At 34.2% G+C, this 19,254-nt stretch overlaps 1 protein-coding gene across 1 annotated transcript; it reads left to right on the forward strand.

The window, feature by feature from the left end:
- The first annotated feature begins 1,966 nt into the window (after positions 1-1,966).
- Positions 1,967-2,680, forward strand: LOC149203866 (GDSL esterase/lipase At2g40250-like). The gene is made up of 2 exons (XM_089400258.1): positions 1,967-2,368; positions 2,480-2,680. Exons 1-2 carry the CDS (start codon positions 2,149-2,151, stop codon positions 2,668-2,670), a joined length of 411 nt encoding a protein of 136 aa, XP_089256384.1. The 5' UTR covers positions 1,967-2,148; the 3' UTR covers positions 2,671-2,680.
- The last annotated feature ends 16,574 nt before the right edge of the window (positions 2,681-19,254 follow it).

The raw sequence follows: 19,254 nt of genomic DNA on the forward strand, positions 1-19,254 counted from the left end.
GTCTATCTCTGTCCAAAGAGGCCTATATATGTAGCTTTTGATCAAGAAAGAAAGGCTCATGATTTTGGAAAGAAACTATGTATTTTTTTTGCAATGTTCTGGTTCTTTCGATGTATATGTTACTCAAAATATTAATGCAATATCAATGGTGATTCCTACATTTTGGGATTCCAGTATGTCTCTTCTACTTAGTATTTTCATAAATGTTTCATGTTCTTCTCAGACTTCATGTTAAGTAGCAATTAGATGTGTTTCCTCTTAAATACAGATTCATTTAAATCAAATTGTTGATGAAGAATGCTTGTACAAATTGTGGAATTCAGATCTTTAAATGCACTCCACGAGTCTTAGCGTTAACCATAATTCTTGGCTATCATTTCTTTCTTAATCCATATATGTGTAGAATACTTGATAGCACAAGCTCTATATGATGGGTTTCTTCTTTTATTTATGTTGTTGTCACATCTATATCAAAACAAAACGAGTTGTAAGTCCTCAGATGATATTGGTCACTATTAATTGATATGTTATATCACTAAGTACCTCTTATATATAAAGAACTCATGGACGGTGTCTTTCCAAATTTATTTGAACCAACTAAATTCAATTTGTAAATACCATAAAAAAAAAAATGGTGCTCTAAATCCTTTGAACACCTTGAGACAACTATTTTAAATTTACCTGAGACACCTATTTTAAATAATTTCTCAATTAATTTAACTTGAGACACCTATTTTAAATTTCAAATTTCCTAAAACAATACCATCGAAGACCTATTTTAAATTTCAAATTTCCTAAACAATACCATCAAAATTTTGTATAAATATAACAACAATTCTATAGCAAATAGATTTATACCAAAAACACTAAGAGGATATATAATATATATTTTTAAGTAAAACGTTACCTAAATAAATATAAATTATAGTGGTGTAATGCCAATACAAATAGATGAAAACATGGTTCAAGGAAAATAAAAAAAATCTTTTAATATTTTATCACCATGCATATGGCATAAGAACAACACTCATACACCATGCATATGGCATAGAACAACACCCATACGACGCAAATGTGATGCAAAACTTCATTATGCCCAAAAACCCTTGACCATGGGAAAATGGGCTATAATGATAGAAACTGGCCTTAATATAGAGCCTTATTGTAGTATTTACATTTAAAACTCTAATAAATTAATTATATGAAATGAAATATTAAAATTGTGAAACTTATTTTTTTATACCCGTTGAAATTGACGCGAACCTAAACTTATGTAACAAAAATAAATTAAATGGTTGTCCTTCATTTAAGATATTTTTGGCTAAACTTCAAACGTGATCAAACCGTTTATACTTTTCGCCTACCACTATCCAAAAACATACCTGTTACAATTACCCCACACGTACCGGTGGAAGCACTCTGCTCTTTCGTTCATGTATGTCACAACGCGTATCTTTACGAAATATAGAACGGTGATCAAACCGTGGCTACTTTCCGCCTGCCACTACCTAAAACGAAGCCTTCATTTCAAACTTTGCCTACTTTCCGACTCCCATTATTATCTAAAAATAATCCTTTATTTCAATTATTCGTACGTCTCCGTGGAACCACTCTGTTCGTTCGTACCCTGCGCCCACGCTGAGCACAACTATTTGCAGCTTAACGAAGTCTCCCATACATTTGGCCGACGCTCTGTCGAAAGCTACTCCCATTCTTTTGGACTATCTTTTGGACTATTATCAGGACTTTTTACTGAAAGAAGCCAACAATTTTATTCAGGTCGGTGCTATTTTTCATGTACCTTATCTTACCAGTCTTGCAAATCGACTAAACTATGTTCAGTTTTGAATTATTACTTGGGTTTCTCTGGTAGACTCATAGAGTAAGGGTAAATCCTGTATGATCCATGAAGTCATGTATGGCAAAATGACAAATAACTACAACGATCAATTTTCCATGCACTTTAACACTCATAGCATCATGTGACAGGAGGCATAGAGGTCGAAGGGTATAAGCAAATTACTGTTAGTTGGAGTCTCTCCAACATGTTCAAAGAGAACGGATTGAAATGACGAATTTTGATGGATTATGTAACAGGAGATATACAGAGAGGGCGCTCGTAAACTATTGTTCGTTGGACTTCCTCCAATGGGTTGCTTGCCTCTAGTCAGAACTTTAAGTCTAAGGCAATTCATCAACAGAAGAATCGGGAAATGCTTAGAAGAACAGAACCAGGTGGCCGTTAGTTACAATGAAAAACTACAATCGGTTTTGGCGAGTTTGATGCATTCTCTTCTTGGTCTCAAGATTGTTTATAGGGATATCTACCAAGTGTTATCTGATATGGTATACAATCCTCCAAAATACGGTATGCTCTGTCAGAGTTTGGTCTTTTTCGATTGTCATTGAAAGCACACAGTAGGCGATATATTATTCGCTGTATATTGAGAGATTACATATTGTGTTGGTGTGGTGACAGGGTTTGAGATATCGGGAAGAGGATGCTGCGGAACGGGAATGATAGGGGCTGGTCCGTGTAACAAGCATGCTCTATTCGTTTGTTCCGATGCCTCAAAATATGTATTTTGGGATGCCATTCATCCAACGCAAAAGGTTTATGAGATCGTTGCTAAACTTGCAATCGATCAAGATCTACCGCTCTTATTTTAAATAATTTGAGGACGACATTAATATATATGGATCTGGATTGCGTAATTTGACTGTAGTGGGTTTTCAAACCAATCATATCTCATCGAGCTCTCCACAAGTGCATTTAAAAGTGAAGACAAATAATGATCTGGTTAAATTAATGGAGTGACTTAATAATGGAAACGCGCTATATGTATATAAATGGATTTTTTTCGTTATTTTAAGAGGATATAAATAAAGAAATTAGAAAAAAATAATAATAAAATTAAATGAAAAAAAAAAGTTTATTTATTAACTAATAATTAAAAAAAATAAGTTTATTTTGAAATAACATTTCTAATAATTAAAAAAAATAAGTTTATTTTGAAATAACATTTCTAAAATTTTAATTCGATTATTATAAATTTATTTTTCACATAATATTTTAGAATATTTGTAATAGTAGTTATACTTAAGATTGAAATTTATTTTCGAAATTAATATGTATTTTTTGCTTTTTTAATTAAAATGATTATGTAAAAAATGTCATATAAACATTGTTGGAAAGGTAGAGAGGAGAAACAATAATTATCACACACAAACCATAGGAGTTGCTACTTTTCTCTATTAATCACACAAAATTGATTTTACAATGAATCAGGTGAGGGGTATTTATAATTTTGGGACTAAGTACTTGCCCGAAATGCACATGCACACTCTAAATTCAACTTTTTCCAAAATATAGCTTAACTCAAAGTCACTCAACTTAACTTGACTTCGTTAATTAACTCTCATGACTTTAACCAACTCTTGCATGCCTGAGTAATTACAATTTCTAACACTCTCCCTTAATTAAGTAATTATAATTTTGGGACTAAGTACTTGCCCAAAATGCACATGCACACTCTAAATTCAACCTTTTCCAAAATATAGCTTAACTCAAAGTCACTCAACTTAACTTGACTCAGTTAAGTAACTCTCATGACTTTAACCAACTCTTGCATGCGTGAGTAATTACAATTTCTAACACTCCCCCTTAATTAAGATAATATGACTCAACATATCTCAAACATGATTGAACATGACTCAACATGACTTAACTATTCTTGCTAGGCTTACAATAGAAATTGACTCAATTATCACTCAAACATGTCCCTTGGTCTAGGCTTACAATGACCCAAACCTTTTACAATTTTTTATTTTTTCTTTTCTTTTCTTTTCTTCCAACTTCTATATCCTCGAAATTGCTTCATTCACTATTGTGTGATCTTGTTGTAGGCTCCATATTTATTTACTTCTTGTTGTTGCAATGTTTCTTTGGCTTGTCTTGAATTTGTGCTGAAAAATAATTTGATCTTGTCTTCTACAACTTCCTCTTCAAAGATTCGTTCAACTATGGAACGCTGCCACAACTCTCCATTTTCAAATTGCCTTCTACCCTCTGCTGCTTGTGCTTCATATTCATGTCTTTCTTTTTGTCATATTTCTTGATAGCAGAATCTTATATCTTCTTGAATCCATTGCTGAAAAATTATTTCAATGAATTGATCTTTGTCTTCAAAAAAATCCATATCATTCTTTTCACTTTTATCATCAGGTACTGCTATTTTTTTCCTATAATGTGAACACTCAAGATCATCATTCACCATTTCATACAATTCCTTTATTCTGGTTGTTGCTTTAATACTCGCATCAATTTGTTCAATTGGTTTCCAAATCCATTCTTCAATGAGCTTCAAATACGCATCAAATTTATTACCAACTTTGTTTTCAACTTTTTCGCCCATGCTATTCTGAACATCTGCATATTCAAAAACAATATTAAAAACATCTTTATTATGATCTTCAATGAGAGCTTCTACCTCTTCCTTCTTTATTGTGAGTGGATATTCTCATCAAAAACTCTTCAATCACTTTATCCTCTTCTTGATCATCAACTTTTGCTCGATCATGTGTTGCTTCATGAACAATTCCAACTACTTCATCTCTTGTTGCTACTGTGATAGCTTCAACCTTCATTTTTTCATCGAACATGGCTTTCCATATTGCCACAATCAATCCCTCTTTCATAAAAGAAACTACACATAACATCAACATAATGTTCATCCACACCATGGTGGGATATTCGAGCATGCATGTGCTCATTGTCATTTTCATTGACAATTTCAACTTCATCAAGTTCATCAGTTGCGACTAGATGCACCAATTCACATCTCGCCTTGTAGTCATCATCCACATGTGTTTTGTCATAGTGGAATTCATCATCATCTGCACCATCCACGCTACAGTGGATTCCTTGTGAATTTATACGCTCTTTCTCTACTTAACACATAGAGGCTTTAGCTTCTCTTTTTGCAATCTTTATTGCATCTTCTTCATCCATATGCATGCTTGCATAATGGGTTTCAATTTTATGATCTTGACAACCATCATCCACTTTTGAGTGGGATTCTCCAAGCTTTGTTGGCTTCTTAAAGTCTTTCTCATCTACTCTCAGATACGACTGACTCAACAAATTGTGACACATTTTGATGTTGCATGCCACTCCCCTTTACACCAAATTCTTCTTCCAAGATCTTCCATGCTTCCTAGGAAGTTGTTGTTTTTGCTACCTTGCACATAACCGTTTCATTCATTGCTTGTTGAATGAAACTCAAAGCTAGGACATCAATAAACATAGGAGGCGGTAGTATATCCACGCTAAATCAATCAACCTCGATTACTCAATTCTTTGACTTGACGTGAACCTCTTTAAACACTACAACAATTTTTATCTCTTCTTTCTAATCATTTTTCTTAGTCTTCTTCAGTAGCTCTTTGCGACCCATGACTATTGTCTTTCCTCTGTCTTATAATTTTTTATTGATTGCATGAGGCTACCTTCCATATCACCCCATATATATATATATATATATATATGATTTTTAATTTCAAATAATTCACAATTTTCACTCAAAAAACTATCATACTTATAATCAGTGAAAATTTTAAGAACCCCCCCTAAATTTATAAATATAATAAATGGGCGAATCTCCATGGTATATAGGGAAAATGGAAGGCGATTTTATCAATAATATAATATGTATATATAATTTTTTGGCGAATCTCTCACCACGCATGGCGAATATTTTACTCAATTATAAAATCTTGTAAGATCTTGGCGAGTCTTTCACTAAATAATAAAACTTTGTAAATTCCTAGTGAATCTTAGCATAGGCTACATGCTGGTTTAATTACCCCATTTAAATAGGCTACATTCCAGGTGAATACCATGGGTCAATACCATGTGCCATTTTGGTGAATACCATGGGTCAATACCATGTGCCATTTTTATTTTTATTAATTCTAATATTATGGTTAATAATGGTTTTTTGCATGGTATTAATAACAATCTAGTCCATGGTATTTGTCCCATAGTATTTTGGCCATAAGTTTCACCTAAATATAACCCATTTTTTGAGTGTTCGTAAATATAAGGTGACTTATGGAGTAAATATAAAAAAATGTTTTATTTGTTTACCATACCTCTCGTTTATTTATATTTTTATTAATTTACCATACCTCTTTTACAAATATGGTATTTGGCCCATAGGATTCACTTAAACAAAACCTCTTTCTTGAGCCTTCATAAATAGAACGAGGGTTATGGACTAAATATAAAAAGAGGTTTTATTTATTTACGATACGTATAGTTTATTTATATTTTTATTTATTTACCATACCTTTTGAGTATTTATATTTTTATTTATTTACCATATCTTTTGAGTAAGTATAAAAAGACGTTTTATTTATTTACCATACCTCCACTTTACTTATATTTTTATTTGTTTACACTCTTACATGTATATAAGGTGACTTATGGAGTAAATATAAAAAATGTTTTATTTATTTACCATACCTCTCATTTATTTATATTTTTATTAATTTACCATACCTCTTTTATAAATATGGTATTTGGCCCATAGGATTCACTTAAATAAAACCTATTCTTGAAAATGGGCGAATGGAAGGTTGTAAGTCCTAATTTCAAGGGCTAAATTTACCTTTTTTACCCTCTCCCTTAAAATAAGGTGGGCTATTTGAGGTGATTTGTAAAAATGTACTATGATACAAAATATTCGCCCACTAAAAATTTAAAACCCCTTAATTTCGCCAAAGGGCGAACATTCGCCCCTAAAATTATCCTTGCTTATAATTTTTTTGTAAAGAAATAAACTTTAACAAAGCCTTAAACTCTTTCCAATTAAAACTCTTTCTTTTCTTTTTTAAATATTTTCAAAAAAACTCTCTTTACACAAAAATCTCTTAAAACCATTTTATAAAATTCCCTTTATAATTAAAAACTTTTAATAAAACTCTTTTAAACCTTTTATGAACCACTTAGAAAAAGCCCTTTTTAATTTTATTTAATAAAAATCAAACCCTTTGGGTTCATGCCACAAAACTCTTTTCGAAAGATATGTCACGTATATGTTTTAAAAAGGATATTATATGGCCCGAAAAACCAAATACTCACGTGACTTTTTCAAACCTATATAATTTAGACCGAAATTGTTTTTATAGATTTTTTAGTGTTAGTATTAGAATCTAAGTTAAAAGATTAAGGTGAAATTTTGATTTGTGTTATTTAAACTGGTTTTTTTATTGTATATAGTTTTAACTCTCTAAAAAAACATTTAAATCACTTAGATTATGCAAAGATTATTTATTAAACTTGTAATTTCAATAGATTCTCATCTAATTTTAAAAAAATTAAGCTTAAAAAGCTGAAAAAAAAAAAAAAAAAAAAAAAAAAAAACTTTAAAAAAATATTAAAAAACAACACACCTAACTTTGAAATATACAAGTATAACTTTTCGAAAAATTTAAAAAACTGTGAACATCGGTGGAGTCTCTCGACTATATTTTTATGAAATAGTCTATAATGCGACTTTTTGAAAGTCTTTCCGGGAGGTTTTTCCGGTAGAAATCCGGCAGGAATTTAATAGAATCGCAAGTTTGATAGCTAGTTTCTGCACAATGAAAGCGTCCCAGGGGTTTTCGAGGGTGCTAAATCCAAATATGTAGTTAAAAAACCATTTTAACTGCAACAAATCAAGATTTAACCTCAATTTCTTCCACCGGATTCCGTCACCAGAATCTCCAAAAAATCACATTATAGACAACTCCTATTTTTATTCGGTGCAAAACGGTGGCCGCGACTGAGAGTGGAGGCGGCGGAAAACTTTTACTTTAAGAAAAAGAAGTATCAACCTTCCACTTTTGGCGTTTAGGGCTACAACTCTCACTGTGCAGAAAAAATAATCGATAAGCTACGGCTTATCGCTCGGCAACGGCAAATAAATTTCGACCTTTTATCACCTAAGGCTATGTAATCTGAGACTACCCTTTAGATTTTATTGTTGGAAAGGTAGATAGGAAAAATAATAATGTGCTGAATTTTTTATGATTTTAGAATAATACGGTGAGGGGTATTTATATTTTTTGGATTAGCTACTCACTTAAAATAACTCAATATACACACATTAGATTTTTCTCAAAATATAGTTTAACTCTAGCTCACTTGAATTAACTTACTTAAATCAGGCTCCTAAACTTAATCAACTCTAACAAAACTGAGTAATTACAATTTCTAACGAACATAAAGTATGTGATATGACATGTATGTGATATTAATATAATCATATTATAACAAAATTTACTTATTAATTAATAATTTTTAGAATTTCTATAATTAAAAATTTTGTTTATATTTTTTAAATATATATGTTTAATTTATATATTAATGTTTTTAGAGTTATTATTATTAATAATAACCATAATTTTTAAAAATATTTAATTTAATAATTTTTTAATCTTAGTCCTATTATCCATATTTATCAGCTATTTTTTAATTAGTTGATAAACCCAATTTCAATCAAGTATAACCTATGTACTTAAGAAAGTTTTAATAATTCATAATAGATCGTAATGCCAATCACGTGGATTAGCGAACATATGATGATCACGTGCCTATTTTCTTAATTCTCATAAGATGGGAACAACGTTACAAATGTGATGGTTTAAGAATGAAGATATATATTTATCTCAACGTTGAAAGGATAAGAGAATGGGATGGGCGAAGTGTTTACGCGGCAAACTTTTTGGACTCTTTGGTTAGAATTGGGTACTTGGATTTTTTGAATTTAATTTTTGAATGGCTAAAAGTGTTTAAGAAAGGTGTAGTTGTTTTCTTGCGTGTAGGAATTTTAATTATATATTGTTGTAATTTGTTAGGGTGAGTTAGGTAACTAGGAACTAACGATAAGTGATCTAATGTGATGAATTTTTTGTTTTCTTTGATTCTTTTATATTTTAGGGGGAAATTATTTAATAGATACAGAAATTGTTTATTTTATTTTTTGGTTTTACAGAGAAATATTAAAAATTTTGGTAAGGATCTTTGTTTTATATATATATATATATATATATATATATATATCAAAAATAAAGAGTACATGATAAGTGTTAGTTTAGGCATAGTTAAACTAATTGTTTTGTGAATTTTGATTATTACAAATTTTATGTGTATGTGTGATGTTTCGTTTTGCAAGTCTATTATTTGTGTTCTAGATGGTGAATTAACTTCTGTAGGTCTGTAGGTTAGCACAATTTAGTAAATTTCATGAGGAGTTTCGAATATACAAATTAAATTATACAAATTTGTTAATTAAGCTCTGAATTGAGAGTTAAAGAATATAATTAGTCACCACATGGTTAGGGTTTGGAAAAACCCTATCTCACCTTGAGGAAAAACACTAAGAACTTCTGGAAGGAGATGATATAGTGAAACCCTTGTATAGACATAAATCGCCGTAGCCAAATCCTCAAGTGAGACCTAGGGTTTAACCTATCAATTAGAAAAATATGTCTTAGTAAATATAATTTTTAAGGCTAGCATGGATAAAGTTGTATACATAGTGAGATACAAAAAAATCAAAAGTTCCATTAAGAAAACTTATCAGGTAGATATGTTCCTCAAGCCTCCAATTTCATTGTGAGTCAAATACTAATTTTGGAGGTGATGCAAGTAGATTACTAATGCCTTGACATCGAGAATCTCCAGATCCAAAGGAAATATCCCTAAACTTCTATGAAAAAATCGCATAAGTAGCATGGTTTGTCTCACTGTTCAACCAAATGGAAAATGCACTGTTGGGTGGAGGCAAGGGTAGGTCATTACCATAACTGCCTATGAAGTAATCAACATCATCAATCAATCCCTGTCTGATCTCCACCATAGAATATGACAATTGGCTATGGTTTCAACAATAGTGCAGGCCCTCCAAATATGTTTAATCAACCATGTGCATGGATGGTTTAACAAAAAACCATGGGGATATGAATTTCCACGAGGGTCGTCCAATACAATAAATGGCATAACATTAAAAATACCATGTGGGAAATTAAATGAAACAAAAAGAAGTTTGTCGCACAACGCAATCATGTATATAGCCAAGTCATGTAACAATATGGTCGAGGGTATGAATACAAGTGGTGGCATTTTAATACCATAGTGATAAATCAAAATAATTACACTCCTTTTTAATATTACCTTATTACAACCATGTGTATTCGAATGTATATATAAATATGTTCAATTAATTCACACCATTGATCATGTAAGAAGGGTACAAACCCCTATCCCTACTATTATACCATATAGTTGAATAAAACAAAAATCACGGAGGTAAACAAAATTATTCTAATAGTTTTGTGGTAGCGGAACCCAAATTTGTGAAGCATAATACAAGAGAGTACAATATATGTGGTGTAATAATAAGTAATGCAATATAAGAAAAAAACTTACGCATGTTCATGTGTATTATGAGAGAAAGAGATTCAAATAAATAATTTTGCAGTAACAAATTGATGCATATATTATTATTGTTAGACACCTAATTCGCTAAGGGTTGGTGTAGAATATGAATAATCACTGGAGTCCAAGAGACCACTTGAAATATGGAAACCAAGAGTCATTAGAGAATGTATAAATGAATACCTTTGTGAGTAATATGTTGTGTCATGTTTATCTTTCATATATGTCCATTACTTTTCTGTTGTTTAACATGGTATCAGGGCAGGTGTACTCCTGCCCTGACTAAATTTTGTGAGCCATGGTTTTGTGGCCTTCATAGAAATCAAATTGTTATGTGGTTTTTTAGTAATATTCAAAATGGGTGGTTTTCCATTCTACGGTGAATTATCTAACTGGATTGTTAAGTTTCCTTCCATATGCATACAATTTTAGTTGTCCTTTCTATCATTTTGCATTGTCTCTCATGCAGGAATGTTACCACTCCTACCATTTGTATTTGTATCTGTGGTGACTCCTTTAAACAGAAAAGAGAGATTGAAGTCATAAATAATTAATCTCTCTACCTAATCTAATCACTTGTTTTTATGACCATTACCTTGCTTTTGTGATAGATTGGTCATCTTCTTTTTGTGCAAACCTGACCTTTGAGATTTATCATTTCATTTTTTGTTCTATTTCTCTAATCGATTCTAGGAACCCCACTAACGATCACCTTCCATGGTTCTATGCTCACCGAGTGGTTTCTTTCTCTACATACCTTGACTGCATTCGAATGATGATCCCCACTACATTTAAAAATGTGGTAGAGATGTATAAGAGAATGCTAGAGCTCAGTGCTCGTCTGTGCATCGTACAAACTCCGTAACTCAGACATATCATTTCAACCATACATTTTTCTGGGATTTTCATTTTCATCATATTAGTTTCATTTCTAGTTTCTTTGCTAAACATATGTGGAAATGGATCTAATTATCGTGTTGTTAATGGTGTCCTTTGAAAAGTTGTTGATCTGAAAACCTCATCTATGTAATGGTGAAAAAAACAAAGACTATGTAAAATATGGAATAAGATAGCAAACTTGAATTCAATGTTTAATAGGGCCACATTACACTGGCTAAGGTTAGTTTTCTCTACCTCTTCGCACGTTGCATTTAAACTAAAGCATATTTTTCGAAGGATCCCACATTGCGTGGCTGCAGCTATATTGAAAGAGCAACTTTATAGCTAGAGTTCTTGCACGCTTGACGATTAGTCTATTACATGAAGATCGTGGGTTGGGTGGCTGCAGCCTGTATTGAAAGAGAAAATTTATAGCTAGGGTTTTTTCACGCTTGACCGTGAGTCTGCTTCATGAAGACATGGGTCGGATTATGTGTTGAAAACCTTTCCTTCTATACGCTACATTGTTCTTGTTATATGCTATATGGTTCGATGGCAACTCAATATTTTTTGAAGATTGTGTAATTTGATATGCGATGCTTGGCTCATGTAAGGTGAATGAATGTGCATTGAATCCTTTCTATAACCTTTCATTGCAAATGGGGAATGTTTGCAAATCATTATGCAATGTTTTGTATAGTTCACTCATATGATTGGAGAATGCATTGAGTGTTTTCAAAGTTGTGTTTTAATGTGTGCGCTGAATTTTTTATGAAGGATATGGTATATATGTAATTCAAGGTGCATACATATATTATATAATGACCATATATCATATTTATATGTGCCTCTTTTTCATGTTCATGTTTACTTTTTTCCTGCAGGTTGAGACCTCCATTTTCGAGGTTGATGGTCTCCCTTTTCAAAGCATTATGGACACTTCCTCTAGCAGGAGACATCAAATTATTACCATATTTGGAACTATTCTGGGAATTGGACTAAGCATTCCAGCTGATACCCCTGTAGTGTTCTAGCTAGGGTACTAGGCTAGACTCTAGATTTAATATCGACCAAGGTGCGTAAGCTTAGAGGCATGGTCTAAAATATATAGACATAAAGGATTGTTGGCCAAGTGATTATGATGTAGGTTACAAGGCTTCTTTACGGAAGACTGGAATATGTAGCCTATCATTCAAACACTCAGATTACCCTACTGATATACTTGATTACAATGCTTGTCATGAGATGCATTTACCAAATTAAACACTAAACCTAAGCACTGTGTATGACTGTAACAATGATTTTAATCTCCTTACAAAGATATTACCCAGAAAACCCTTGTTCAGTAAACACACAGCATTCAATGATATTTACACTATATCAAACTATATGGAAATCATAAATGAATTATGAGATAAAAACAGAGTTTATGATGGTGCTTTTACAAGCCACACAGGGATCGAATCCCTTACAGGACGTACTTCCAAATCTCAGTGATGACTGTTCAGCATAACCATAAACGCAAACCATTCATAAGCGCAAACCATATATATTCAATGGAAATCAAAAGCTATGGAAATCGAAAGCTATGTAACTGTTATGCAAACCATAAGCTATGGAAATCGAAAGCTATGTAACTGTTATGCAAACCATATAAAACCTATTGAAATCGAAATTGAATCAATACCACTGTGCAACCATACGATAACCGAAATGCGAATGAAACAAATGGACAGTATACCGATTGAACGCAGGGCCCGTCCGCGTCCTAAGGGTACACTGGCTTATAATTGACCGGCTACCAAATCAATGCAAGAGATACACACGTCGTAACTGTGAATAGGTCTTAGTATTAAACTTAAAACTATGTTCTGGAACGATTCAACGATTAAACATTAACCATTAACCAGACTGTATTTACATATGTATATCCACAGCCATGTCATTTCGACAATGAATGTACATTCGGTTGTTGCCGCTTTTATTACATCAAGCCTTTTCAAAATGTTTCTATGCTAAGTGTTTTCAAAAAGAACAAAAACTAAATAAAAATGGAACGAGCTGTTGTTGCTGCTTTTGTCTGCCAGAGTGCCATGCTTTGACTTGAGTTGACCGCGTATATAGGAGGATCGATTCGGCTGGGAGATAGGTGTTTGTCCATGTTTGGACATTCTGCTTTTCGTCCATGCCTTTCGTTCTAGCCCAACTGCTGCGCCACATGTCAAACGATAAGCTCATTACAGGATGTGGGTACTTCCTGTAACCATTTCATCAAAAACTTCTAATTCTTCAACATAAAACCCCTAAATCAATTTCTATGCAATTTAATAACTATAAGACTATTAATAATCAATTTTCAAGGATTCTAAGGGATATATGATGAAAAGGAATGGATAAATGATATGTTTTTAGGAAGGAAAAAGGGTCTTGGGATGATACCAACATCTCTCCCCGACTTAAGGATTTAGCATGTCCTCATGCTATCCCCGAAGTGCTTCCCTTGAACTCTGTCCCTGCCTGGATCTCTGCTGCCTTGAGCAAGGTGTCTACATTCTTTTTCACCTAGTTATCTTTCTGTCCCTTGAGCTCCTGCTTTAACTTTTTATATTTTTCTTTAAGGGTCTTCTTCTGATTGTACCACTTAGTGGCCCAGTTAGAAATCTCAGTTTGCTCAGTCTCCAATTCACTGATTCTTTCCTTTAACTTTTCATTTTTCTTCTGTGTTTCTTTGCTTTGCGCCCTGAGCATTTCATTTTATCTTTTAATAACTTTTTCCAACATGTTAGCTTCCATGAGCTCTTCCTTCAATTCTTCAATTTGTTTTTCTAATTTCTTGTGTCTTTTAATAGGAGGTGGTGAACATTTTTCCTGTTTGTTATTGCTTTCTACCTCCATGTCAACTTCTGGTGCTGGTAGTGAATGGTCACCACTCTCAACATCCATTTGTGCAGGTGCATGAGATTCAAATTGGTCTTCTTGCAACTGGGCTTTTGGTGTCCTCCTTGTTCTTCGTGAGTAAGTGGTAAAAATTTTGTCTTTCTCGGCCCTCTTAGCATCTTCTTTTTGCATGTTCCTGGTCCTTATGCTGCCCACAGGTAGAGGTGCTTTGCTGGCCTTGGATACTGGAATTTCTTCATCAATGTCCCTCATAAACCCTGAGTCCTCTTGCACTTCTTCTTTTTCTTCCTCATCTCTGATTTGATTGACAGCTAGGAATTCTTTCCATGGTTTCCCTCTTCTTTGCAATTCATGTTCAATGAGGATTTTAATTAAGCCAAAATGATACAGGCTTTTGTCTTCATTCCCCTTCTGCTTCTGGATAGTCTTGGCCATCTTGGTTAAACTTTGTAGCAGAAAATATGGCACACTGATTACACATTGTTTCTTCAAATGGAGGAGTAGTTTGATGTGGTATAGATAAACAATATTGTACCTACCTTCACAGGTTATGAATTTTTGAAGGATGTAAACCATTTCATCCCAAGGATGCACTAACCAGCTTCTTGGAACACCCTTCTTCCAGTTTACTGAGGAAACTCTAGATCTAGACATGAACTGTGTCCATGATTTCTCTTTAAATTGCTTGGTTTTAAAGTACTTCTCCCCTTCTGGGCTAATCCCTATTGCCTGAGCTATAGTATCCTCTGAAATTCTGAAGGAGAAGTTACCTATTAGGGCCTTTTCTCCATTAAAGGTGAAGGCAAATTGCTTGGTGACTTCCTCATTACTTCCATGGAATTTTTCTAGAAATGGTAACCACTGTATTTCTCTGAGAATCTCAATGCAATCCTCATGGTATTGTGAGCTGTCGAACACACTCGGTTCGACCCTATTAGTCATGGTGGTGGCAGAGGGTCGTGCTTCTAACCCTTCTCTGTCTATATTCTTACAATTTTAACAAAGAAATTTTGAGTTGGTTACCTGGTGTATCACTTCCTTCAGTCTTCAATATGATGCTCGGCCGGTCGATATGACTGTGATGGAAGTCAAAAATAGAGTGGTGATACCTTCCTCTTTCGGCGCTCACTGGTTTCAATCTTCACTGTGTAAATCGACCCAAATGATAATAATCTCCTCGGCGTTCCTTGCTTCTGATTCTCACTGTGTAAATCAACCCAAATGATAATACTCTCTTCGGCGCTCCTTGCTTCTGATTCTCACTTTGAAAGTTATGGGAATCGAATGTGGAAATGATGGTGAGATAACCCTGTACTCACTTCACAACGCAACCATTCATTTTAAAAAACAGAGGAGTACTGTACGCTTGCATGGATGTCACCACAAGAGCGCTGGTAGCGTATCTATAATGCTGGGTAGTCCCTTTGATCATTGGGTACGTTGGGTGGTGAAGTTATGATTTGGCTGTGTGGAGTGAAATATATATATAGGCCGCTTTACATCTGTCTCTTCCTTTGTATTTAAAAACATAACTCACCACGTGCCCTTTTCAGTTGGTATTCGGTCGTATAGAGGATGTTGGTATGACTGTAGGATATATGACAAGGTGGATGTGTTGGTAATGGGTTTTAGGGATATGAATAGGTTGATATATGGGAATGATGAGAATCGGTGGGATAAGGGATGATAGGAGATTGATGTAGGTGTCCTTGAAATTAATCATAACAGTTCACAGTCATCAAAGTTACATTAAAAATCAATCTAGGAAATTAAATGTTTAAGAACAGAAATACATTACTCTTTTGTTGGTCGTTATTGTATTGACATGCTGAGTTGCTAATCCCCTTTTTGACTGTTCTTTTGCTTGTTGTAACAGGTCCTCTGAGGAAGATTGAATGCACAGGTCCTTTGAGAATTTTTTTTTTTTTGAAGATGTAACAGGTCCCTTTAGAAAATTGAATGTAACAGGTCCCTTGAGAAAACTGAATGTAACAGGTCCCTTAAAAAACTGAATGTAACAGGTCCCTTAGAAAGTTTTGAAAATGTTCATGCAGCTCCTTATATTGTTACAGGTTCACTGAGCTTGGCATTTGATGGAGTGTTAATGCCCAAATCCTTGTAGAAGCTTGATGAAATTATGTTGAAGTATCCCTTGGTGTCAATTTCTTTAACAGGTCCCTTCTGAATGTCTTAAACAGGTCCCATTACCGTTGGTGTTGGTAGCATAGATGTCTGAACAGAACAGGTCCCCCTGCAAAATGTTTATAACCAGGTCCCTCTGAAATAAAATCATGACAAAACAGCTTATTTATTGAAGTTTGGCATGCTGGTAACAAGCTGCTGTTGGAAATTTATAGTGAAAATATAGAATAAGAAATCTTGAAGAATTTACAAGGGAGAGATAAAAGTAACAGAACAGAATGGTGATGCCTCTCTCCCCGACTAAAAGTTTGACTTGTCCTCAAGTCATGATTCAGCTGAGAAATCAAACAGTGAACAAAAGAAAGAGAATTCATACCCGCCAACGAATTGGTTTTCAAGTAGGAATTCGGGGTTATATTGTGCCAGATACTGGTTTTCACATCTAACCCATTATTTATTTATTTTTTGTTTTTTAGTTTTTGTTTTAATTTTTTTTTTTTTTTGTATTTTTTTCTTTTTGACTTTTAAATTGAAAGGAAATGAAACTAAGGCAGTGATACTACAGCTGAGGGCTGCAGTATCTCAACCTCTCTTTGCTGAGATAGTGTATGGAGAAAATCTTGCTTGCTGATGGGCTTGTTGTACAGTTTCAGGCGATGACCATTGACTGTGAAGGAGTGACCTTCGCCATCAATAGTTTGGAGCTTGACTGAACCATTGTCATAAGCCTGAATAATTTCATAGGGGCCCATCCAATGGGTGGTGAACTTGGCTTTATGATCCTTGAATTTTGAATCAAAAAGTAAAGCCCAGTCACCTTCCTTGAAGTGCTTCTTCTTAATGTGTGAATCATGCCATTGCTTCCTGTGTTTTTGCATGAGGATGGTGGTTTGTTCTGCTTGCTGCCTCATCTCATCCAGCTGGTTTAACTGCTGGATTCTCTCTTTTTGTGCTTGATCCAAATCAATTTGTAAATCTGCAGCCAATTTAAAAGTATGGATTTGGAATTCAATAGGAAGCATGACTTCTTTACCGTACACCAATTGGTATGGTGTAAATCCTGTGGTATCTTTCCAAGTAATCCTGTAAGCCCAGAGTGCCTCTTTGAGCTTTTCTTCCCAATTTTCCCGGTTCATTGCAATAGTTTTGGTAATGATCCCCTCCAAAGTTTTGTTTGTTGATTCCACCTGCCCATTGGCCTGTGGATGGTAGGGGGTAATTTTCCTATGCTTTATTTGGTACTTGTCTGTGATGTCCTTCATGAGCTTTGAGGTGAATTGAGTACCTTGATCAGTAACTATTTCCCTTGGTACTCCATACCTCACAAAAATCTCCTCAAAAAGGAAATTGACTACTGTGTGTTCGGTTGCTCTCACCAGTGCTTTTGCTTCTGCCCACTTTGTGACGTAATCAGTACATACTAAGATGTACTTCTTACCATTGGAGGCTGGGTTAATAGGTCCTATAAAGTCCAGAGCCCACTTATCAAATGGTTCTAAGTGAACTTGGGGCTGAAGGGGCATCTCATCGGTAGCTGTTGGTCTGCCCATTCTTTGGCAGTTGTCACAACTCTTTACATACTTCTTGGCATCCTTGAAAATGGATGGCCAGTAGTATCCAAGAGTAAGAACCTTGAAGGCTGTCCGCTTCGCTGCAAAATGCCCACCACACGGTTCATCATGGCAAGATTTTAAAATGTCAATTACCTCATCATTTCTTACACATCTCCTAATGATCATATCAAAACCAGTATAAAATAGATCGCCATTAAGCCATGAATATCTAGCACTTTGTTTGATTAGTCTTTTCCTTTCCTTTGCAGTGAAGTGTGGAGGTGTCCTTCTTGTAGACAAGTAATTAGCCAAATCAGCATACCAAGGAGTGACTATGGAAATTGCAAATAAGTGTTCATCCGGAAAAGAATCCTCAACTGGAACAACCTCACCTGGATTTTGCAGTCTAGAAAGAAAATCGGCCACCTGGTTCTCTTTGCCTGGTCTATCTAACACTGTGATGTTAAATTCTTGTAACAATAGTAACCATCTGGTAACTCTACCACTAGTTATTGGTTTATTCATGAGATGTCTAATGGCAGAATGATTAGTATGTACAAAGACTTCATAACCAGTTATGTAATGTCGGAATTTATTCACAACATAAATGATGGCAAGTGTTTCCTTTTCTGTAACTGTATAGTTTATCTCTGCAGGTGTTAGATTTTTACTAATGAAATAAATGGCATAAGTACAAGATTCCTCTTTTTGGCCTAATGATGCACCTACTGCAGTTTCAGATGCATCGGTAAAAATATGAAATGGTAAACTCCAATTAGGCCCTCTCAAGACTAGTGTGGTAGATAGTTTCTTTTTCAGTTGTTCGAATGCATGTTGACAGTTTTCCGTCCAGTTGAAAAGTACATCTTTGGTTAGAAGTTTAAACAAAGGTAAGGCTATCTTGCTAAAATGTTCAATGAATCTGCGGTAATAGCTAGCATACCCAAGAACATTACCGCTAGGGTCAACCTGGATGCCTTGAAAAGAGATATAATGGCCCAACACTATCCCTTCATTTAACATCATGAAGCACTTTTCGTTGCTGAGGGACAGGTTAGCTTCAATACACCTTTTCAAAACTCTCTCAAGATTTTCTAATGCATGTTCAAATGAATTGCCATATACTGAAAAATCATCCATATACACTTCAACACAATCATGAATTAAATCAGCGAAAATAGCTAACACAGCTCGCTGAAATGTAGCTGGAGCGTTACAAAGTCCAAATGGCAAAACATTGTAGGCATAGGTGCCCCAAGGACAGGTGAATGTGGTTTTGTCCTGGTCTTCAGAGGC

This window comes from Pinus tabuliformis, chromosome 2_1 (genome assembly GCF_031772625.1).
Source record: "Pinus tabuliformis cultivar Carrire ecotype Pingquan chromosome 2_1, CPIR1, whole genome shotgun sequence".
NCBI classification, from domain to species: domain Eukaryota; kingdom Viridiplantae; phylum Streptophyta; class Pinopsida; order Pinales; family Pinaceae; genus Pinus; species Pinus tabuliformis.